The 21,820-nt window shown below is 38.8% G+C and overlaps 1 protein-coding gene across 3 annotated transcripts in view; it reads right to left on the minus strand.

Moving 5' to 3' along the window:
- Positions 1-21,820, minus strand: part of KDM3B (lysine demethylase 3B) — a 76,183-nt gene that overhangs the window by 24,670 nt on the left and 29,693 nt on the right. For 2 of the 3 annotated variants that reach the window (XM_079143935.1, XM_079143934.1), the window contains exons 7-11: positions 17,813-18,412; positions 13,192-14,440; positions 12,127-12,328; positions 7,699-7,913; positions 6,376-6,528 (exon numbers count right to left, since the gene is read on the minus strand). In XM_079143935.1, coding sequence (XP_079000061.1) covers positions 6,376-6,528; positions 7,699-7,913; positions 12,127-12,328; positions 13,192-14,440; positions 17,813-18,412 — 2,419 coding nt within the window. The remainder of the gene's footprint in view (positions 1-6,375; positions 6,529-7,698; positions 7,914-12,126; positions 12,329-13,191; positions 14,441-17,812; positions 18,413-21,820) is intronic. The other variant, XM_079143936.1, reaches the window with a different exon arrangement.

The raw sequence follows: 21,820 nt of genomic DNA on the forward strand, positions 1-21,820 counted from the left end.
TCCAGCCCTTTTTGTTTTATTTAGAGATAGAGTCTCCAGAAGTTGCTTAGGGCCTCAATAAGTTGCTGAGGCTGGTTTTAAACTTGTGATCCTACGGCCTCAGCCTCTTGAGCCACTTGAATTATAGGAGTGTGCTATTGTGCCTGGCTCACATCATGTTATGATGCTATTTTAAGTGATATTGATTTTAAATTTTAATTTCTAATTGATTGTCATAATATAGAAATAAAATAGATTTTTGTAGGTTAACTTTGTATCCTGCAATCTAGCTAAACTTTTCTGTACATTTCTTAGGTTTTTCTGCGTAATCATTCCATCTGAGAATAATAAATATTTTACTTCTTTCCAATCTTATGTCTTTTATTTCTTTATGCTAATCACTCCAGCACAATGATGACTATGAGCTGTGAAAGTGGACATCCTTGCTTTTTTCTTGAACTTAAGATGATTTGATCTTTCATATTATGTATGATGCTCCCATCTATACTGACACTTGAGTGTTTTCCAAACTTTATCATCCCTTCAAAGAGCATTTTTAAGTTTTTTTTTTTTTTGATAATTGTGCTCACCATCCTAAGACATTCTGATACAACATACACCATATGTCTGCTTATATACTGTGGTCCTCTGAAGAGGCACAAACCATTGTCATACATGTTAAACAACCCTATCTGAAACTTCACGTGTGCTCAAAATTTTTTGACTTCCAGAGGTTTTTTTGTTTTTGTTTTTGGCAGTGCTAGGACTCAAACCCAGGGTTTATGCATACTAGGTGAGGATCTACCACTGAACTATATCCCCAACTCTCAGAGTATTTGGGATTCAAGATTTTCAGATTAGAGATGTTCAATCTGTAAGGTCTATGGTTAATACTGCAAATTTTTAAAAAATATAAAATTGAGCTGGGGATATAGCTCAGTTGGTAGAGTGCTTGCCTCACAAGTACAAGGCCCTGGGTTCAATCCCCACCACCACAAAAAAAAAAAAAAAGTAAAATTGGAAACATTTTTTGGTCTCAAGCATATTGAATAAGGGATAGTCAACCTAATCTTAGATTCCTCTTCCCCTGAAAGAACCAATTTTCACCATTTGAAAATACATGACCTAATCTGTTTAGAATCTAGTCCATAATCTTAACCACTTGGCCATGACCATTGCTGTCTGTTGAGAATCTAGACATATTATTTTTCTGAATTTCTTGAAATTATCATATGGTTAGTTTTTACTCTACCGATACAATGGATTGCAGTGATTGATTTTTAATTGTTAAATCAACCTTCCATTAATGGGATAAATCCTATTAGATCATAATGCATTATTCTTTTTATGTATCTCTAAGCTTAAAACTGCTTTAATTTTATAAAGATTTCTATATCTATATTCATGAGATATATGGGGGTTCTAAGTTTCCTTGCTTGTTACATCTTCATATGGTTGTGATAGTACTGTGGTGTAATGCTAACTTCATAAAATGAGTTAGTGTGTGTACAATTGGTAGTTGTTCCTTCTTCTTCTTTTTTTCCCCCCAGGTCTAATAAGGACTTGTTTATTTTGAGAAAAAAGGTCCCAAACATCAGGCTGTTGATACCGACAGTATTAACTTTAGACTATTACACTAATTATTCTTCTAGAGGATTCATTTAACATGGTAGTATGTCCTTCTTAAATGTTTGCTACAACTTACCAGGAAAACCATCTGGGCCAAAAGTTTTCTTCATTGACAGTTTTTTTAAACTACAAATTCAATATATTTGTCTTCTCTCACTCCCTTGTGTTTGCAGTACTTGGGACTGAACCAAGGGGCACTGAGGTACATCCCCTTTTTATATTTGAGACACGGTCTTGCTAGGTTGCTCAGGCTGGTCTTGAACTTGGTAATCCTCTTGCCTCAGTCTCCCAAGTAGCCTCAATTTCTGAAAATAAGGTTATTCAGGTAATGTATTTCCTCTTTTCTCTTCCTTGGGATTGAGCCCAGGGGTGCTCTATTACTGAGCACATTCCCCACCCCTTTTTATTTTAAGACAGCATCTCACTAAGTTGCCCAGTCTGGCCTTGAACTTGGCAACCTGCCTCAGCCTCCCAAATAACCTTATTTTTTAATATACGGTTGAATATCCTTGACTGCTTAAAATAAGGTTATTCAGGTAATCGATTTCTTCTTGAGGAAACTCAGATGGTCTATCTTTCATGGAATTTGTCCATTGTATTTCGTATTACGTTTATTGATATAAAGTTCATAATTTTATTCATTATTCTTCTAATGTATGAATGATCTGTAGTGAGGTCATCTCATTCTTAATATCAGTAAACTGCATATTTTCATTTTTTTCTAGTTTTTTAGGCAAATGAGACATTTCCTTTTTTCTTTCTTTTTTTTTTTTTTTTGCGGTACTGGGAAGACATTTCTAATATAGGTATTCAGTGATAAAGTTCCCCATATTAGCTGCATACCACAATGTGGATGTTATGCTCATTGATTTCAAACATTTTCTAATTTCTCTTGTGATTTGTTCTTTGACTCATGGGTTATTTAGAAGTGCGTTGTCGAATTTCAAAGCATTCTGGAATTTTTCAGATTTCTGTTACTTTTATTTTAATTCTATTGAGGTCAGAAACAAAATTTCAGCATTTTAATTACCTGATATTTATTGAGATTTATTTTATGACCCACAATATAGTTTATTTTGGTGAATGTTCCATGGATACTCCATGTATGTTCCATTATTTATTTATTTATCATTTAAATCAAGGTGACTGATAGTATTAAGTCTTCTATATCCTTATTTTCTCTATCTGTTATTATTGAGAGGTCTTGAAACCTCCAATGATAGTTGTGGATGTTTTCGTCTCCTTTCAGTTCTATCAGTTTTGATTACTATACTTTAAAGCTGCTACAAGCTGCAAAAATAAAGTTATCTTTTTTTTTTTTAGTTTTGTAGTTGTAGATGGACAGAATGCCTTTATTTACTTTTATGGGGTGCTAAGGATTGAACCTAGTGCCACACACATGCTAGACAAATGCTATGCCACTGAGCTACAGCCCCAGCCCAAAGTTGTTATAGCTTGTTGAGAAACTGATCCCTTTTTTATTATGAAATGACCCACCTTATACCTATTAATATTTTTTGCTCTAAAATCTATCTTATCTGATACTTACATAGTTACTCTAGACTTCTTTCAAGTCATGTTAGCCATGGTATATACTTTTCCATCTTTTTACTTTTAGATTATGTCTTCACATTTAAAGTAGATTTCCTATAGAGCTGTTTTCTATTTGTTCCATTTCTTTTTGGTTTCATTTTTCTTGACTTCTTTTGAATTACCTGAATTTTTCCCCCCAGTATTGGGGGTTGAACCCAGGGGTGCTCAACCATTGAGTACATCCCCAGTCCTTTTAATTTTTTTCAAATTTGAGACAGGGTCTAGCTAAGTTGTCCAACTGGTCTCAAATTTGTGATTCTCCTGCCACAACCTCCTGAGTTACTGGGATTACAAGCATGCACCACTATGCCTGGGTTTTACAAACCTGATAGTAATGCCTAAATAAAGAGCTTTGTGAGTTTTATGTTTCTGGGCACTGAATTTTACTGTAATTTTTAAAATAGAATGTTTGGCTTTAGTCTAGTGCAGTTAAGTAACTTGCAGGTCAGTTTGATTCTTCTGAGGTTTGCTTTACACTTTGCTATGGCAGCTTCAGAGAAGCTTTCGTTCTGGCACTAAATTAAGTCCAGTACTTAGGTGTTCTTTTGGACTCTACCTATCTCCTCACTCTGGTTGATGGGAATACGAATTAAGTTCTACAAATTAATCGTTTTCTGAAAGTTCATTCTTGTGCCTTGAGGAGTTTCATCTCATGCATGTGCAGATCAGTATACAGACAAAAAAAATTGAGGGGACCTCTGTAGATTTCTCATATTCTCTCTTCAGCTCCTTCCTCTTCAGTCCTATGCTCACTCTTCTCAGACTCTGATTTCTGTCTCAACCCAGTGAGGTTGCCAAATTCTGTTTTAGTTCCCTTTTCCTGGGTTACAGCTTGGAAAGTGGCACTAGACAGTAAGCTGGGACAATTGCAGGAACTACCCTGTTTCTCCCCTTTTCTCAGGTATCACAGACCCATACTACCTAATGCACAATATTTGAAATTGATTTCACCTATGTTATTCTTGTTTTCTTTTTTTTAATTTGGTACCAGGGATTGAAGCCAGGGGCACTTAATCACTGAACGACATTCCAGCCCTTTTTAATATTTTATTTAGAGACAGGGTCTTGCAAAGTTGCTGAGGTTGGCTTTGAATTCACCATCTTCTGCCTCAGCCTCCTGAGCTGCTGGAATTATAGTTGGGTGCCACTGCACCTGGCTCCTATTTTCTTATTTATGGCAGGAAGGCAATTCCTTTAACAGTTACTTTCATGGATAAGGAGTGGAAGACTCTCTTAACAGCTAGAGTAACTAATGGAGTGTCAGGTCCTACTCATTTAATACAACAATGCTGTGAGGGAAGTACTGACATTATCTTTGTTTCATAGATGAGGAAACTAAAGCTCTAAGGGTTAAGTAACTATTCTAAGATACCATAGTTGGTGTAATAAGATGCATAAATAGGTTTCAAACCTAGTGGCATAAGTTTCAAAAAAAAAAATCATTGTTATAATGCTTATACTGGATCTCTGAAAAGAAAAAGGAGATCAAGGGGCAAGGATTTGTGGCATATAAGATAAAGAAAGAACCAAAGAAAGCAAAGGATTTAAATAAAGATTTTTCCAGAGAAAATAAACTAATGGAAAATAAATACTGAAAAGGTACTCGGTATCAGTAGTTATCGGGGAAATGCAAATCAAAACCACACAATGAAATACTACTTCATAGCCACTATGAAGGGTATTAGAAAAAGATAAGCAGTAAGTGTTGGTGATGTTAGAAACATCAGAACCCTCATACATTGCTGGTGTGATTATAAAATGGCACAACTACTTCAGAGTATAACTTATTATTTCCTCAAAAAGTTATTTTTAAAAGTTATTATTACTATTATTTTGGTACCACGAATTGAATCCAGGGGCACTTAACCACTGAGCCACAACCCCAGCCCTCTTTTGTATTTTATTTAGAGACAGGGTCTCACTGAGTTGCTTAGGGTCTCACTGAGTTGCTGAGGCTGGCTTTGAACTCTTGATCCTCTTGCCTCAGCCTCCTAAGCCACTGGGATTACAGGTGTGTGCCACTGCACCCAGCCAATAATCATTTTTTGAGAGGTGGTTTTTCTATATTGCTTAGGCTGACCCCAAACCAATGAGCTCAAGAGATCCACCCACCTCAGCTACCCCAAGTAGCTAGGTGTGCACCACCATGTCCAGCTCCTCAAAAGGTTAAATGTAGAGTTGTCATATGACTCAGTCATTCCACTTTTAGGTATGGAACCAAGACAACTGCAAACATATGTTCACACACAAAAACTTTTACACAAATGTTTAGAGTGGCACTATGTATAATAGCCAAAAGTGGAAACATCCACATGTATATCAGTTGATAGACAAAATGTAGTACTATACTGATACAATGGGATATTACTTGGCAATACAAAAGAAAGAATTAAAGGCTGGAGATGTAGCTCAGTGGTAGAGCTCTTGACTAGCACTCATGAGCTCTTCAGCCCCTTGTAATGCAAAAAAAAAAAAAAAAATTGAAGTGCTATAAATGGATGAAACTTTAAAGCATTATGCTAAGAGCCAGTCACAAAAGACCAAATATTGTCAAATATTGTATGATTCCATTCGTATGACATGACCTGAACAGGCAAACCTATAGAGAGAAATTAGAAAAGTGGTGGACAAGGCTGGGGGAGGTAGGAATTGTGAGTGGACTCTTAATGGATATGAAGTTTTTGTGGGGCATGATAAAAATTGAATTAGTGGTGATGGCTGCACAATCTTATGAATTAAATCATTTAATTATACACTTAAAAAGAGTAAATTTCATGGTGTGAATTATACCTCAAAAAAGATATTTTAAGGTGATGGGGATATAGCTCAGTTGGTAGAGCGTTTGCTTATGCATGCACAAGGCCCTGGGTTCAATCCCCAGTAACACACACACACACACACACACACACACACACACACACAAAGGAAATTTTAAAAACCAAATAGGATAAGAAATAATACTTCCTTAACAAGGAATAATACTTCCTGTTTTGTTTTGTTTTTTCCCACCTTCCCAGATAAGTGAGCATTGGCAATTTTAAGGTCTTAAAACAAAGACAAATGGAATGTGAAGCAGTACAAGCTGATTACTCCTTCATATTTCCAAGTCTCACAACTCCACTGACACATACATAAAGATTACCTTTAGAACTGTATCACACAATATTTCCTTACCACTCCGTGGACGGCTTTTCCTGAGCCGGTAACAGTCAAGGCAGACACCAAATCCACATTTGCGACAAACCCAGTGGATGTTGAAGAGAGTTGTTTCACATACATCACACATCTCCCGCACACCACGCACAGCTCGCTTCCATGCCACTTTCTCTGGTGGAAAGAGGAAGAGTAATACCGTTGGCATTGATAATACTAACCAATAGCAAAAGACCCCAGGATCAACTGATCCCCATTCAAACCATTTTGTCCAGTAATAAAACTCAAAGATTTATGAAGTTTGTGTTTCTTTTTGGGGGGGGCAAATACAGAGGATTGAACTCAGGATACTCAACCAGTGAGCCACATCCCCAGTCTTACTTTTTTGCATTTTAGTTAGAGTTAGGGTCTCACTGAGTTGCTTAGTGCCTTGCTGGCTGAAGCTGGCTTTAAACTTGTGATCCTCCTGCCTCAGCCTCCCAAGCCACTGGGATTACAGGCGTTGCCACCACACCCAGTTGAAGTTTGTGTTTCCATAATTTTAAGAGGAGAAAAAAATATATAAGGAATTTCTAACATTTCAAAGGTTTGAAGTAATACCAGGTTATGATAGCCTGGTGTTAATGAGGAATTGATGCTACATGTTGTCACTTAAGGTACTATAACATTTTCTTCTCTTTTTTTTTTTTTTAGTTGTTAATGAATCTTCTATTTTATTATTTATATGTGATGCTGAGTATCAAAGTCAGGGCCTCACACATGCCGGGCAAGCACTCTACCACTGAGTCACAATTCTAGTCCCAGATACTATAACATTTTCAAATGGGGAAAGCTTGAAGTAAGAGGATTTGTCTCTTGAAATTTAGGGCATGATTTCAAGTACAGTTTTCCTTGGTCTGGGAATAGTGTACAGTATGTCACAGATATGGGACTACTATAAATGTCTTAACAATGTGAGTTCTAGGTATGAAACATGGTACCTAGTACACCTCATCTATTCACAAACCAGACTATTGCTTATAAATACAAATATATGATTAAAAATATTCAGGATGAACCAAATTCAAATGGAGACTGGTAGGCATGGTGGCACATGCCTGTAATCCCAGCAACTTGGGAGGCTGAGGCAGAAGGACTACAAGTTCAAGGCCAGCCTCAGCAACTTAGCAAGACTTGAAAGAGGATATAGTCAAGTCCTCAGCTGTAGTTTCTACAAAAAGAAATCTTATTGGTCTTAATTCATCCACAGAAAAATGCTATCTTCTACTCTTCCAATCTTTCTGTAAGAGACAGAAAAACAGTTTATAATGAGAAATGTCTCGAAACAAGCAAGAGGTGTCTTACGGTGTGGCTCCACCATCATCATGGCCTCCTTCTCAGACATTACAAGCTGACAGAACTGGTCCCCAACATTGGCCAGGATGTATTTTGAGGTCTCTAGGTCTATTCCTTCTGCTAGGGAGGAAGAAGGAATCCACAGGTTCATGGCATCAGGGTCACTTTGCTGAGGGCTTAGAAACCCCTCCACACGAAGCACCCCCTTTCGAGTGAAGATCAACCTGAAAAAGGAAAAGCAGACAGTCAAATACAGTTGTCCCCTGGGATCCAAGGAGATCTGCTTTCAGGCCAAACCCCTGCCCTGCCCCAGCTACCAAAACCTGTGGTTACTCAAGTCTCTCATTTAAAATGATGTATTACTTACATATAATCTATGCATGTCCTCCCATATACTTTAAGTTATCTCTAGATTACTTAAAATACTTAATATTACATAAATGCTACATAAATAGTTTGTATACTATATTATGGAATAATTAAAAAAGAAAAAAGTCTTCACATGTTCAATACACACACTGTTGTAATCTGAAACACATTTTCAATTCACCATTAGTTAAATCTGTGGATGTGAAACCAGCAGATATGGAGGGCTAACTGTACATTGTCTCAGCGAATATGAAGGCTTAATACTTAGCAAGTATTGATTCTTTAAAAAGCTGTCACCGGTTTTATCAGCTTTTCCATCCACCTGTTCTATCCTGCACCCATGCCACTGGGTGAGTAGCAAAAAACATAAAAAGGTGTCATCATCACATTTTAAACTCATGTTTAGGGTCGGGGATGTAGTTCAGTGGTAGGACACGTGCCTACCATGTGTGAGGCCGTGGGTTTGATCTGTAGTACCACGAAAAGTAAAATAAAAAAACAAAACAAAATTCACATCCACCTACCTCAAGAGGACTCCCTCTCCTAGACACCTGTATCATACCTTCCTTCTTTTCATACATCCAAAATTACCTTCCCTGTGAGACCCTTACTTCCTATTCCACTGGTAGAAGCCAGAAAAGAATAAACGTTCACAAGATCCCGTCCCACACATCCCAAAGTATGGATACTCTCCTGCAAATGGGCCCATGTTCTTCGTCTGATCTCCTGCTACTCTGAATGAGGTCCATTTGAAGGTTAGTATGTTCATCTACACCCCAATCCTTTTTCCCCAACTCAAAGGCACTCCACTAATTTTCTTCTCTTTTCTATATCATCTAGTTTTTTATCAAATCATCATTTTGTCCCCCTTTGGTATTGGGAATGAACTCAGGGGCACTCAACCACTGGTAGCCACATCCTCAGCCCTATTTTGTATTTTAATTAGAGGCAGGGACTCACTGAGTTGCTTAGTGCCTTGTTTTTGCTGAGGCAGGCTTTGAACTCGAGATCCTCCTGTTTCAGCCTCTGGAGCTGCTGGGATGACAGGCATGCGCCATCGTGCCCTGGCTCAAAGCACCATTTATTAATGCTCTACAAAAATCAGCATTTAAACTTGCTACTATAACATCACAAAAATACTCTCAACCTCACATCCTCCTCCATTTGCTTGCTTGTTAGACCAAGTTTCCTGCAACTTTGCCACCAGTTCTTTCCTTTACATTTTCTCCTCATCCACTACAATAAGACATTCTGCCTACAAAACTACCAAAACTGCTTTTGACAAGGTCATTCCATCTATCAAAAGGTCACTCTTAGTCCTTACCTTACACAACCTGTCAGCATTTGACACAGTTCCTTATTCCTTTCTGGAAATACTTTCTTCAGTCGCCTTACACTCTCCTTTTTCTGTACCAGGGATTAAACCCAGGGCACTTAACCTCTGAGCCACATACCCAGCCCTTTTTAACATTTTTAATTTTGAGACAGATCTCCTTGAGTTGCTTAGTTGTTGAGGTTGGTCTCAAACTTGCAATCTTTCTGCCTCAGCCTCCTGAGTTGCTAGGATTACAGGCATGTACCATCGCACCCAGCCTCCCTGTTTTTCTGTACTCAAGTGGTTGTCTTTTCTCAGTCCCCTTTAATAATTCCTTTTCATACTTTCCATTTCCAAACACTGGAGAGTGCCAGAGCTCAGTTCTCAGAATGCTTTATCTACATGTTGACTTCTAAGGTCTCAAATTAGACTATGCGCTTTAAATCCCTGGTGATATCCAAATTTGTATCATTAAGATGAACCTCTTCCCTTAACTCCAGAGCTGTAGATCCAGCTGTTTTTCCAACCTCTCCAACTGGAAATTCTTTCATACTCCAAATTTAACCCATCAGGTAATTCTGAGCACTCTGTTTTCAATCGTCTCTTTAACTTCTCTGTGTTTCTCCCCTTGCCTTCATATATAATCCATTCCCACAAAGGTAGTCAAAGTGAGTTGGTGGAGGTTGTGGCGGGGGGCAGTAATTAGGGAGTGAACCCAGGTGTGTTTTAGCACTGAGCTACAACCCTAGTCTTTTATTCACTTATTTATTTTGAGACAGGGTCTCACCAAGTTGCTCAAGCTGGTCATGAACTTGTGTCCTCCTGCCTCAGCCTTCCAAGTAGCTAGGTATACAGGTGTGTACCACCATGCCCTACTCCAAGTGACCTTTTAAAACATTAATCAGTGTTACTCATCAGCTCAAAACCTCTAATGACGTTTTTTCTAACAACTTCTTATTCAGATTACAAATCAAGGTCCTTAGAGTAGCCCTATTAAGTCCAGAGCCATCATTAATTTTTTGACCTTAACTCTATTACCTCCCTTTGCTTACTCTATTTTAGTTATACAAGTCCTATGTATGCAACAAGAATATTCTAGTCTCAGGATGGATGCACTTGTCTGGAATACTTGTCTCCTGGGTAATAACTGTGTGGCTTTATTCCTTCACTTCTTACAGGTCATTCCTCAACCTGCTCTTTCTAAGATCACCTGATTTAAAATAGTAGTGTCTCTAGCTTATCTAAATTTCAATCTTCTTTCCCTTCTTTATTTTTCTCAGTTACCAGTTGACATAATATTTACTTAATTTTCCCCTTATTTTCTGTCTGCCTCTTCAATTCCTCCCCAAACTTTCTGAGGACTGGAATGTGATGTTTTGTTCATTGTGGAATCCTCAATTCCAAGAATAATGACTGGCTCACATTAAATGCTCAATAAATGTTTGCCAAATAAGGTCATCCACACCAATAAGCCATTTGGATTTCTTTATTTTAAAAAGTAGAAAGATACTTAGGTGGTGCATGCCTGTAATCCTAACAACTCAGGAGGCTGAGGTTAGAGGATCACAGGTTTGAGGTCAGCCTCAACAACTTAGCAAGATTCTGTCTCAAAACAAAAACAGCAGACACAGTGATTCACACCTGTAATCCCAGAGGCTTGGGAGGCTGAGACAGGAGGATCAAGAGTTCAAAGTCAGCCTCCGCAAAAGCAAGGCACTAAAGCAACTCATTGAGACCCTGTCTCTAAATAAAATGCAATATAGGGCTGGGGATGTGGCTCAGTGGTTGAGTGCCCCAAGTTCAATTCCCAGTACCAAAACCAGAAACAAAACAAAAAACAAAAAACAAAAAGGACTGGGAGGGGCTGGTGTTGTGGCTCAGTGGTAGAGCACTTACCTAGCACGTGTGAGGTACTGAGTTCAATTCTCAGCACTCCATATAAATAAGTAAATAAAATAAAGGTTCATCAACAACTAATAAAAAAACAAACAAAAAAAGGGACTGGGGATGTAGTTCAGCTATACAGCACCCCCAGGTCCATCCCCAGTACCACCAAAATAAACAACAACAACAAAAAAACCCACAAAACCAAAACAAATAAAACCAACCTTAAGAGATCTTAAGTTTCTCACATAGAGGAAAAGGAAAAGTAACTAGATACTGCTGTTTTCACTAGTTATCTTTATTTTAAAGATACTCCATTAAGCCAAGTGGGTAACATGCACCTGAAGTCCCAGTACTCAGAAGGCTAAGGCAGGAGGATTGCTTGAGCCCATGACTTCAGGGATAGCCTGAACAACATAGTAAAAACCCATCTCAAAAAAAAAAAAAAAAAAAAAAAAGAAACTTGCTTCATATCATCATGTGATCTTACTTCTCTTCAGTGACTCAAATCACTCTAGCACTAAAAAAGAGTATATGTCAGGCAGATTCCTAAAATAAAATGAAGATCTTCTGCCTGTACCACTGGTTTCAAAGGGAACCCAAGTCAGAATCAGCTTGATAGGAATACCACATGGCAGCACCTAAAACTGCTCCACTTCAATTCTGCAAAGACTAAGCCACATATCATTTTATAAACCCAACAACTAAGTAATTACTATGATAAAGCCTCAGAACAGCCCTGAGAGCAAGGGGGTTAAGGAAAATAAAGAGGAAGATGGAAAGACAAATTTTTAGATTTAGAGAAACAGTGGGAGTTATATGTCACTAGTGAAAACTGGGAATGACAGCAAGGAGAGGTGTTTAGGTACCTCCGGAAGTGAAAGAAGCGGCAGGCTACAGTAGAATCATCTTGCTCCTGTTCTTTAAACTTCCGATACCGCTCCAGGCGGCACTCACGACATTTGTGCAGGTGAGGTGCCACATTGATGCATGACCCATCCTGCAGAAAGGGTTCTCCAGACTGCTTGAGCTTCTTCACTTTGCTCACATCTTTCAGCACTGACTGGCCAACTGTGGCAAGGAAGGGAGGAGAAATTGCTGTCAAAAGAGGTATAAATAGGGTATGATAACAAACTCCTCTGGGAACAAACATTTGTCATGACCTGGGCTACTCCTCTCTGCACTACCTGGGCTATTCCTCTTTGCACTCCTTGGGCACATAATCTACCATGTGCCCAGAAAGGGAGAGCACAGAACAAAGAGGCTTCACTTGGGAGCTAAGAACTTGTGGGAAGTGCCTCATATAGTGAAACTCTGGGCAAGTGTATAAACACTCATGGCAGCAGAAGGTAGTCATCACCTGCCCTTAGACCCTCAGTATATGGCCACTGTTAATCAAGGTCTCTTGGGCTCCCACAGGTATCAATTCCTAATGAAAACAGCTACTTTGACCACCAAACTTTTCATGTACACTTTGAGACCATAACCTCACATAAACATGGATTTTGGTAGAGGTGTTAAAATCCTTACATGTTTCAGAGAGTAGCAAACCAAGAGAGCGAGTCTTTTTGTTTCATCAAGTATACAAAGGGGTGCTACATGGGAATGGAAACCAGTTCTTGGTAACTCCCTAAAAGCAAATCTAAATATGATGAAGTAGAAAAGAATGAGCAGGACACAAGGACACGTAGTTCCTAATTAAAAACAACAAACTAATGAAGATCAATAGTCCTCTTTTGTGGGCAGACAACCCTGTTACAGTGCTGGTATAGATGCAACCAGGTTTGATGAGGGGCCTCTGCGAGGTTCTTTGCCTCTGTAATTCTATGTGATTCTAGAATTTTCCATCAACGCGAGGGCATCTGCCACACAAAAGCATAAGCACGTGAGGCAAGTGCCAGAGCAAAGACCATGTATAGCCCCAGCAGGATCACCTTTCAAGGGCGCAGTCCGAGGTCGGCCTTTGGGGGCCTGTTTCCCTTTGCCCTTGCCCAGCAACAGCTCCGCACTACGCTCCCCATTGGGGCCCAGCTTCCCCATCAGGTGTTCTGGAATCCCCTTCAGGCCAGTCTTGGCCTGCAGCTGCTCCTCTGAGTCGCTCAAATCTGACAGGTCACTGTTGGTGCTAGAGTCCGAGTCCTGTCTGCAAGCCAAGCTTCGTTCATCTAATGAGAACCTTTTCACAGCTTCAAAAGGAGCTTTGTTCTCCTGTGAAAAATCTACTGGGGAGGACAGAAAGCAGCCTGAATGCCTGCCAAAGACGTTACTAAAGGTTTTGAGGAGGGGATTGTCCTGTTGCCCAGGTCCCACAGTTGGCCTCTCCTCTGTGGGGCTTGAGGACAGAGTAGGCATCTCAATGGGCTGGGTGAGGCTGCTGGTGGGTGAGCTGGAGCGGCCATTCCCCATGGCAGAGAGGCTTGGGCCCCCAGTGGTAAGAGCTGAGCCCAGAACACCAGACACTAGCTTGGAGGAATCAGTTGTAATGAAGAGGGTTTTCTTCTTTGCTAAAGATGCTGAATCTGCAGAGGAGTGAGGCTCGGGCCAGCCAGTTGTCGCCTTGGAGGTGACAGTGGTAGCAGAGGAAGAGCTACCTGATGCCTGAGATGCAAAGCTGCTGAAAGGACTGTGTTCAACTTTCTCCACAAATGCCAGGAAAGGGTTAGAAGGCTCTTCTCGTGACAGTTTAGGGGGCTGTAAAAATAGATTTTCATGACTCTCTGGGGTGCGGGTATTTAGGAGGCTCCGGGGGAAGGCTGGAGTAAGGGTGGGCATGGACTCTGCAGGCACTTTCCGGTCCACAGAGCTGCCAGCCTTAGAGCCTGGCTTAGTGTCTGCTCCAAGAGTGGATCTGCCTTTACACAGGCCTGAGCTCAGACTCTCAAGGCTTTGTTTGAATGAGTCCCGACTAGAGGAATCATCAGCCAAACTCTCTGAAACCGTAGTGAAGTAGTTACTGGTAGGTAAAGTTTGGGACATGCATTGAAAAAACAAGTTTTTGGAGAGATCAGTGTCTTTCTGAGACTCTGGTGCAGAGGTACAGCCAAAAGAAAAGCCCAAAGGTTTGTTCTCTGTAGCTAGAATCCCATTGGACTGGCTCCTTCCACTTCCAAAAGTCAAAGGTTGTGATAAGCTTGGGAGAGATGTTCCAAATCCAGAAGAGGCCAAAATAGAATTTCTTGAATTCTGAAAGGAAGATAGCCTGAGTTAGTGACAACCTAATGAACTCTTTCTTTGTCCTAACTATCACTGAATCAACATTTCTTGTGGGTCTATCAACATTTCTCTCCTACAATTCCACTAATCTGCTCTTTGAACTGCATTTCACCAGCAAGGGAAAAAATTTGCCACAGACCACAGAGGGCATTTTAACTTTAGCAAGATGAGCCAGATATAGTAGGATGTCATTCAACCTGCTCCTCTTGGTTGTTACCCAATGGGTCATCAATGCTAGGAAGCTGTATAGGCTTTTTAGTATTTACAGTGATTGAAAACAGAGACTCTACTAGGGAACGGGAGGAAAAGATTCCTGAACAGATGTCAGCTTTTACTTTGAAACTTACCTAGTGATCTCTGTAATATCAATCTACCTGAATAACCTCAGGAACTATAAGGTTTTGATTTATTTAAACTATTGCAAATATCCTGTCTCATAGAAACTGATTTCACTCCTATGGTAAGCCCACTGCACATTAAATAAAAGTAACTTTATTAATTTGAAACTCCATAAAATGGATCCTTTTGGTAATTGGTCATTTATTGGTTCAGATCTACCTAAAATTTGCAATTAATGTTACTCCTAAAGATGCTAAGATAAAGAAAGCTATTCACTGAGATCTTCTGTTATAATTATGATCTAACAAAAGTTCCCAAAAGAAAAATGTACATACTGAAATATTCACCAAATAAAAACATTTAGCCTAACAAACTGGAAAATGAAATGATAAAATACTTTCCATGTAAACCTCTGCATCTGAATGATTGTATGTATAAATAAGGGTAGGGGTACTTTCATATACATTATGCACCCATACACATACACAGAGACACTCGTAGGTAGCTATGAGCCCTTACTTAGTACTCGTTAATTTAATAAAACTCAGATCCTAGCTCTTGACTTGAAAACCACATTCATTTTAAAACATTGGAAATAAAAAATTATTCCATGACTGCTTAATGCATATAGGGTTTTATTTTAAGGGAGAAAAAAATTTGGATCTCAACAGTCATAATGGTTTTATAACATGGTGAATGTACGAGATGCCATAGAATTATACATTTTAAAGTGGTTACAATGCTAAATATCCTTGAGGGTGGCATAGAAGGATAAGAACCAGGGACAACACTTTCAATGGCTTGCTTCCAGTTGACATCTGGTACAGATTTTAGAGTTGAAAAATTGAAGTTTATTTTTTTTCTCACTGACCACAAAAGCATTAATTTAAACCCCCACTCCACAAAAAAAAGAAGAGAAAAGACTGACACCGCCCTGAGGTTTTGCTGTTGTTTCGCTAGCAGGATTTGGCTTGGAGCCTTGACATCTGCATGACTGCAAGAAACCTGCATGAGTAGCTCATGTTTCACTACTAACATTACCCTTTAAAAATATATACACACATGAATGAAAAATAATTTCGATGGTCTTTCATTTTCTTTTAAATGATTAAATTCCAAATCCTTTCCTTATAAGAAACTGATTTCAACTCTGGTTTTTAGGGCATGAAAGTCCTGGTTACTATTTTTCTCTTTCAGGTTAAGAATTGTAATAGAAACATTCATGTCTGTAATTTTAAATCATATTGCAGAAAAGGACAGGCTAAAACATAAGCAAAATTACAGTCACAGAAATTTCTATAACCTGTCTGAAAAAAAACCAAAAACCAAAAAACACTGAATCCACATTTCATCTATCAGCTTTACTACTCCACAAACAGTAACATTCACTGGATCTTTTCTTGTAGGACATAAAATTTGGTTTAATTGGTAAGTCCCATTTACATTCACACTGCCTTTGACATGGAGTTGACTTTAAATAGCACAGGCATTATGATAATTTACACATTAGAAATCCACGTATGATCCTCACCTGGTTCTTTGGGGAATACAGGTCAACTAAAGACAAATCATAAACAGTGTGAAAATTCCATTTACAGGTCTCTTTTACCTGGGCATTTTATCTCGCTCTCTATTTCTGCACACTAGGGATTAACACATTATATTTGCTAGAAGAGAAGAAGTCAGATGAAATTTATATACCATGCGTTTTTGTTTGCTTTGTTTTGTTCTTTGTGGGGCTGGTGATCAAACACATCCTCATGCATGCTAGGCAAGTTTTTTTCTATTGAACCACATGCCCCAGTCCTATGCCATTTTTTATCTGCATTGTTACACCTGAAATGATTCTATTTTAGTGTGTGAGCTCCTTCAAGTAGTGATTTAAAGTATTTATAATGCACAGTACTTAGCACACAGTAGTTTCCTATATATTCTTTTGCTTGTTTTAGTGTTCTTTTTTCTTTTTAGATGGGATCTCATTGTTGTCCAGGCTGGCCTCAAACTCCTGGGCTAAAATGATCCTCCTGTCTTAGCCTTATACGTAGCTGGGCCTATATGCATGTGTCCCCATGGCTAGCTTATGTACTTTTAAAAAATCATTAAGCATTTCATCATTCGTATTTCATATTCTAGCTTGAGTTGGCTTGTTTGAATCAGTTTGGGGACCAAAATTAGGAAAAAATAGATTTTGATACTGTTTTAAACTTGGATTGTGGTGTCAACTTTACCTTAACTTGCAACTTAACAAAAGTTCCATTTTTGCAAAAAATATTCCTATCAGATTAAGACGAAAGCAATTAGTGAGGGAAAAAACTTTTATGGCCATACCAAATGATGGAAAGTAACCTAGACTCAAGGGAAAATGCCATAGAAAATGATGAACTGAAAATAGGGTAATGGTAGCTTGGACTCACAGCCCTAATTACAGTTACAGTGTTCACTATTACCAACACTGTAATTCATTAACCTAGGCTCTCATAGGCCTGATGGAGGCTCAACCACTTCGTGAACTAAATAGATAATTGAATTAAAAAGATTCCCCACCAGATCTATTAAATCTCATTAAAATGTGTTGTATAATCAGTTTTTGACTAGCCCAACTGTTCAGGTGACTTTTTTTGTACTGGGGATTGAACCCAGGGGCACTTAACCACTGAGACACAATATTAGTCCATTTTTATTTTTTATTTTGAGAGAGGGCCTCACTAAATTACTGAGGCTGGCTTTGAACTTGCAATCCTCCTGCCTCAGCCTCCCAAGCTGCTGGGATTACAGGTATGTGCCACCATGCTCAGCTGTTCGGGTAGCTTTTAAGAACTGATAGTTATTAAAATAAACACATTTGTTCAATGAGCAGTTAAGGCCTATCCAAGAGTAAAATTTAAGCACATCTCAGAAATATTCCTTCCTTAGGGCATTTGAGATGTTTGTGAAGGTTTTAACACTAAGGAAGGGTGAGAGAATAAACCCAAAACTGGCAAATCTGCCCCTACAGCAACTCACCTCTCCTGAGGCCTGCGACCGGCTGCCTTTCTGTTTTTCCGGCCCAGTCCCTGTTGCAAGGCCAGTGTCTGAGATCCTCACCGTGGTTGGGGTGGAGCTGGCGGTAGTGACCACAACTGCTGAAGCCACCATGCCCTGGCCAACTTGTTCCAGTGTTTTTCCTGCCTCTTTGTTTTCGGCTCCACCCACCTCTGGGGCCATAGGTGTCTGACCTGTGGCTGTAGAATATGGAGTGAAAGGTACAGGTGTGTCCCCACCTACAGGCTCATCCTGAACCACCAGAGTCCTGCCGTTTTCTTTGGTGTAAGTGGCAAAGCGAATGTTGCGGTTAATCTGGGGAACAAATGTAGATGGTGGCTGCTTGGTTCTCTGATCCAGCCCTGGCTCTCCACTGGCATTACCTCCTTTCCAGGGCCCTCGGCTTGCCTCACCTCCATCGCTCCCATTACTGTCTACTTCACCCCTGTCTCCTTTTAATTTCTTTGATGCAGAGTCACACCCAGAGTCCGAAGCACTTTTCCTCCTCCGGCCATCTTTCCCCTCTATGCTCTCTCTCTTCTTCTTTCCTTTGGAAGATTTTACTGCTTTTAACGTACCCCCCTACAAAACAAAATTCAAAAAAAATTTATTATAAGGGACCTTTCATCCTGTGAAAACCATAATCCATTAGCTCTTTCCCATCTCTTAGAAACAGAAAAAGCAGGCAAAGATTGCCAAGTTCTGATGCCAGCTCTAAGACATACCCTTTGTCAAAAAGCTCCAATCTTCCTATGATATCATTTATACACACACATTCAAAATAACAGTTATCAGAGGTTAATTCTCTTGGCAAATCTTGTCTTACATAAAATAAACACTTAAAATGGATTTATTTTTTTGAGGGGTTTTATAATTTGTGGAACTTCTTTTATAAAATAAACTGCCAGAACTAGACTGGGAGCTTATTTGTACACTGATGAAATAACTTGCTTTATTATATATTTATTTCTTGGTTTTGGCAGAAACTTATACTTCAAGTATTAAAATACAAAATTTCCTATAACCAAAAGTCACTGAAACTAGTATTTGTAAATCTGTGAGCAAAGGAAAAGTGAATCTGATAGAGATAGGTTTGGATAGCTCATAGACACTACAAAGATTGAACTGATCTCCAGACTTTATTTCAAAGCTTTAAACAGAGGAAAGGGGGGAAAAAAGCAGGCCATCACAGGCCAAAAGCCAAATCTCTTCTCTTTTCTGGTAATGTCAGACTATCATTCTCAGGAAATTTTCCTTCACCTTATTTGAGAGGCCAGACAAGGTAAGGATTAAAAGAGAAAATTCCCATCTCTGAATAAACTTCTTCCCTGAGAAGAATAAGGAGAATGGGGCATGAGGTATAGCTAACATTCTCTACAGCAATCTTTGTGCAGTGAGGATTTATATGAAGTAGGTATTTATTTTACCTTTATTCAGAAACATGTACTAACATGTAATAAGCTAGTGACACATTGTTATCTAGGTAGTAATATTACCAAATTCATTCATTTATTCTTACTGCCCTTAATACTTATACATCATTTGTAGATCTATTATCTTTCTTATAATCACTATATTATAGCTGTTTCAATGAAAACGTTTTTTGAATTTTGTATTTCTTCGTCTTGCTAGGACTAGTTTCTATATTTTTCCTTTTTTGCTGTCTTCCCTTTCAGTGTTTCTCTAATTTGCCCCTACAAGTCAAACACAAGTGCACACAGCACACGCGTGCATACACATACGTATACACACACATACCCATCCATATATTTGGAGGGAGTACTGGGGATTGAACCACTAAGCTACATCTTCAGCCCTTTTTATTTTCATTTTGAGACAGGGTCTCACTAAGTTGCTAAGACTGGCTTTGAATTTGTGATCCTCCTGCCCCAGCCTCCTACACACTGGGATTACAGGCTTGCATCACTGCACCTGGCTTCCCCTACAAGTCTTAAAGCTCAAGATTTACTTCCATTTCCTCCCTATTTCTGGTAATATTATCTGAATTTCCAAATAGATAGTATTAAGTAATAGTAATAAATAATAATAAGTAATAATATACATCTGGCAATATCTCCCAAGTTTTTCAAATCTTTCATTCAAAAACTGTTTGCTAAACATTGTTTTCATTTCATCCTCTTTTTTTTAGACAAGTTCTTGCTATGTTGACCAAGTTGGGCTAGAACTCTCAATCTTGCCTCAGCCTCCCATGTAGCTGGGATTACAAGCATGCACTACCATACACAGCTTAAAATCATTCTCTTTTAAAACTTTGTCATTTCTTTGGCCTTGATTACCATCATGTTTCTTTTTTTTTTTTTAATACATATATATTTTTTAGTTGTAGGTGGACACAATACTTTTATTTTATTTATTTATATGTGGTGCTGAGGATCAAACCCAGTCAGTGCTCGACCGCTGAGTCATAACCCCAGAACCACCATCAGTTTTTAATTTTTATTTTCTTCTTAAGTTACAGGGTAAGGGCTGGGGATATAGCTCAGCTGGGAGAGTGCTTGCCTTGCAAGCACAAGGCCCTGAGTTCAATCCCTAGTACTGAAAAAAAAAAAAAAAAAAAAAAAAAATTATTACAGGGTAAAATGTGGGAGACTGAAGCAGAGGATTGTGGTTTTAAGGCCAGCCTCAGCAACTCAGTGAGGCCCTAACCAACTCAGTGAGACCCTGTCTGTCTCTAAATGAAATAAATAAAAAAGGGTTGGGGGATGTTGCTCAGTGGTTAGACACCTCTGGTCACAATCTCTGGTACCAAATAAATAATACAGGGTAAACCTGGGGATGGGCATATTTTTGTCCTTATTTTATTTTTGGTAACGGGAATTGAACCCAGGGCACTTTATCTCTGAGTTACATTCCTAGCCCTATTTATGTTTTACTTTGAGATAGGGTTTCACTAACATCCTGAAGCTGGTCTCAAACTTGTGATTCTCTTGCCTCAGCCTCTCAAATCTGGGACTGTAAGCTTGTGCCACTGGGCCTGGCTGAAATCCATCTTTTCTTTCTTGCTTTTTCACTCATATTCACTGTTAAAGGAAATAATGTGATCACAGATCTCTAAGAAGGGTTACTGGAAAACCTGGCAAATTGTAATTGTATCTGGTCAGACAAGAATATAAACCATGCCAGGGGCAGTGGTGCATGCTTGTAATCACAGCAGCTCAGGAAGCTGAGGCAGAAGAATTGAAAGTTCAAAGCCAGTCCCAGCAACTTAGCAAGGCCCTAAGTATCTTAGGGATACCCTGGCTCTAAATAAAATACAAAAAAAAAGGACTGGGGATATGGTTCAGGAGATAAGTGCCCCTGAGTTCAATCCTGGTACCAAAAAACTGAAAAAAAAGGAAAAGTAAGTCATATCATGGCAAAGCCAAAAGGAAAGAACCAAAATTTACTGCTAAAATCCACACTTTCCACTTTTAACTCACATAGTCAACTTGAAGAACCTGGCTCACAGCAACTATTCCCTAAAATAACTTATGGTGAACTACTCACATGCAAGAAAGTAGCCTAGGACACTGAGAAGAATACTTTCTAGTTATATTGGGCCAGCTGAACTGTATCTGGCATATAACAGGTACTTAATGAATGAATGAAATAAGGAATGGATTAAAAATAGAGCCCAATACAACATCAAAGTAACAGATTTTTCAAACATGTAAACACAGTCAAGGGACTTAACCTAGTCATGATTAATCAAATACATAAATAAGACGCTATTAAATTTAATACTGATTCTTCCTTTCTTAGTCTGATCTTTTTTTTAATCAAGTCAAGAATAACTAGATTAAAAAAGATGAGGAAGGACTATATACTTAGCAGGAAAGCAATATTTATAGAGGTGATAAGATACTACAAGGCAAGTTTGGACAATTGACCTACTGAAGGATATTCACACAGGATTCCTTACTGGTTCAGGTAGATTTATAATGCGCTTATTCATTTCTTTTTGGCTCTAATAATTCTGAATGAACCAAG

Source organism: Sciurus vulgaris (genome assembly GCF_902686455.1).
Source record: "Sciurus vulgaris genome assembly, chromosome: 6".
NCBI lineage: Eukaryota > Metazoa > Chordata > Mammalia > Rodentia > Sciuridae > Sciurus > Sciurus vulgaris.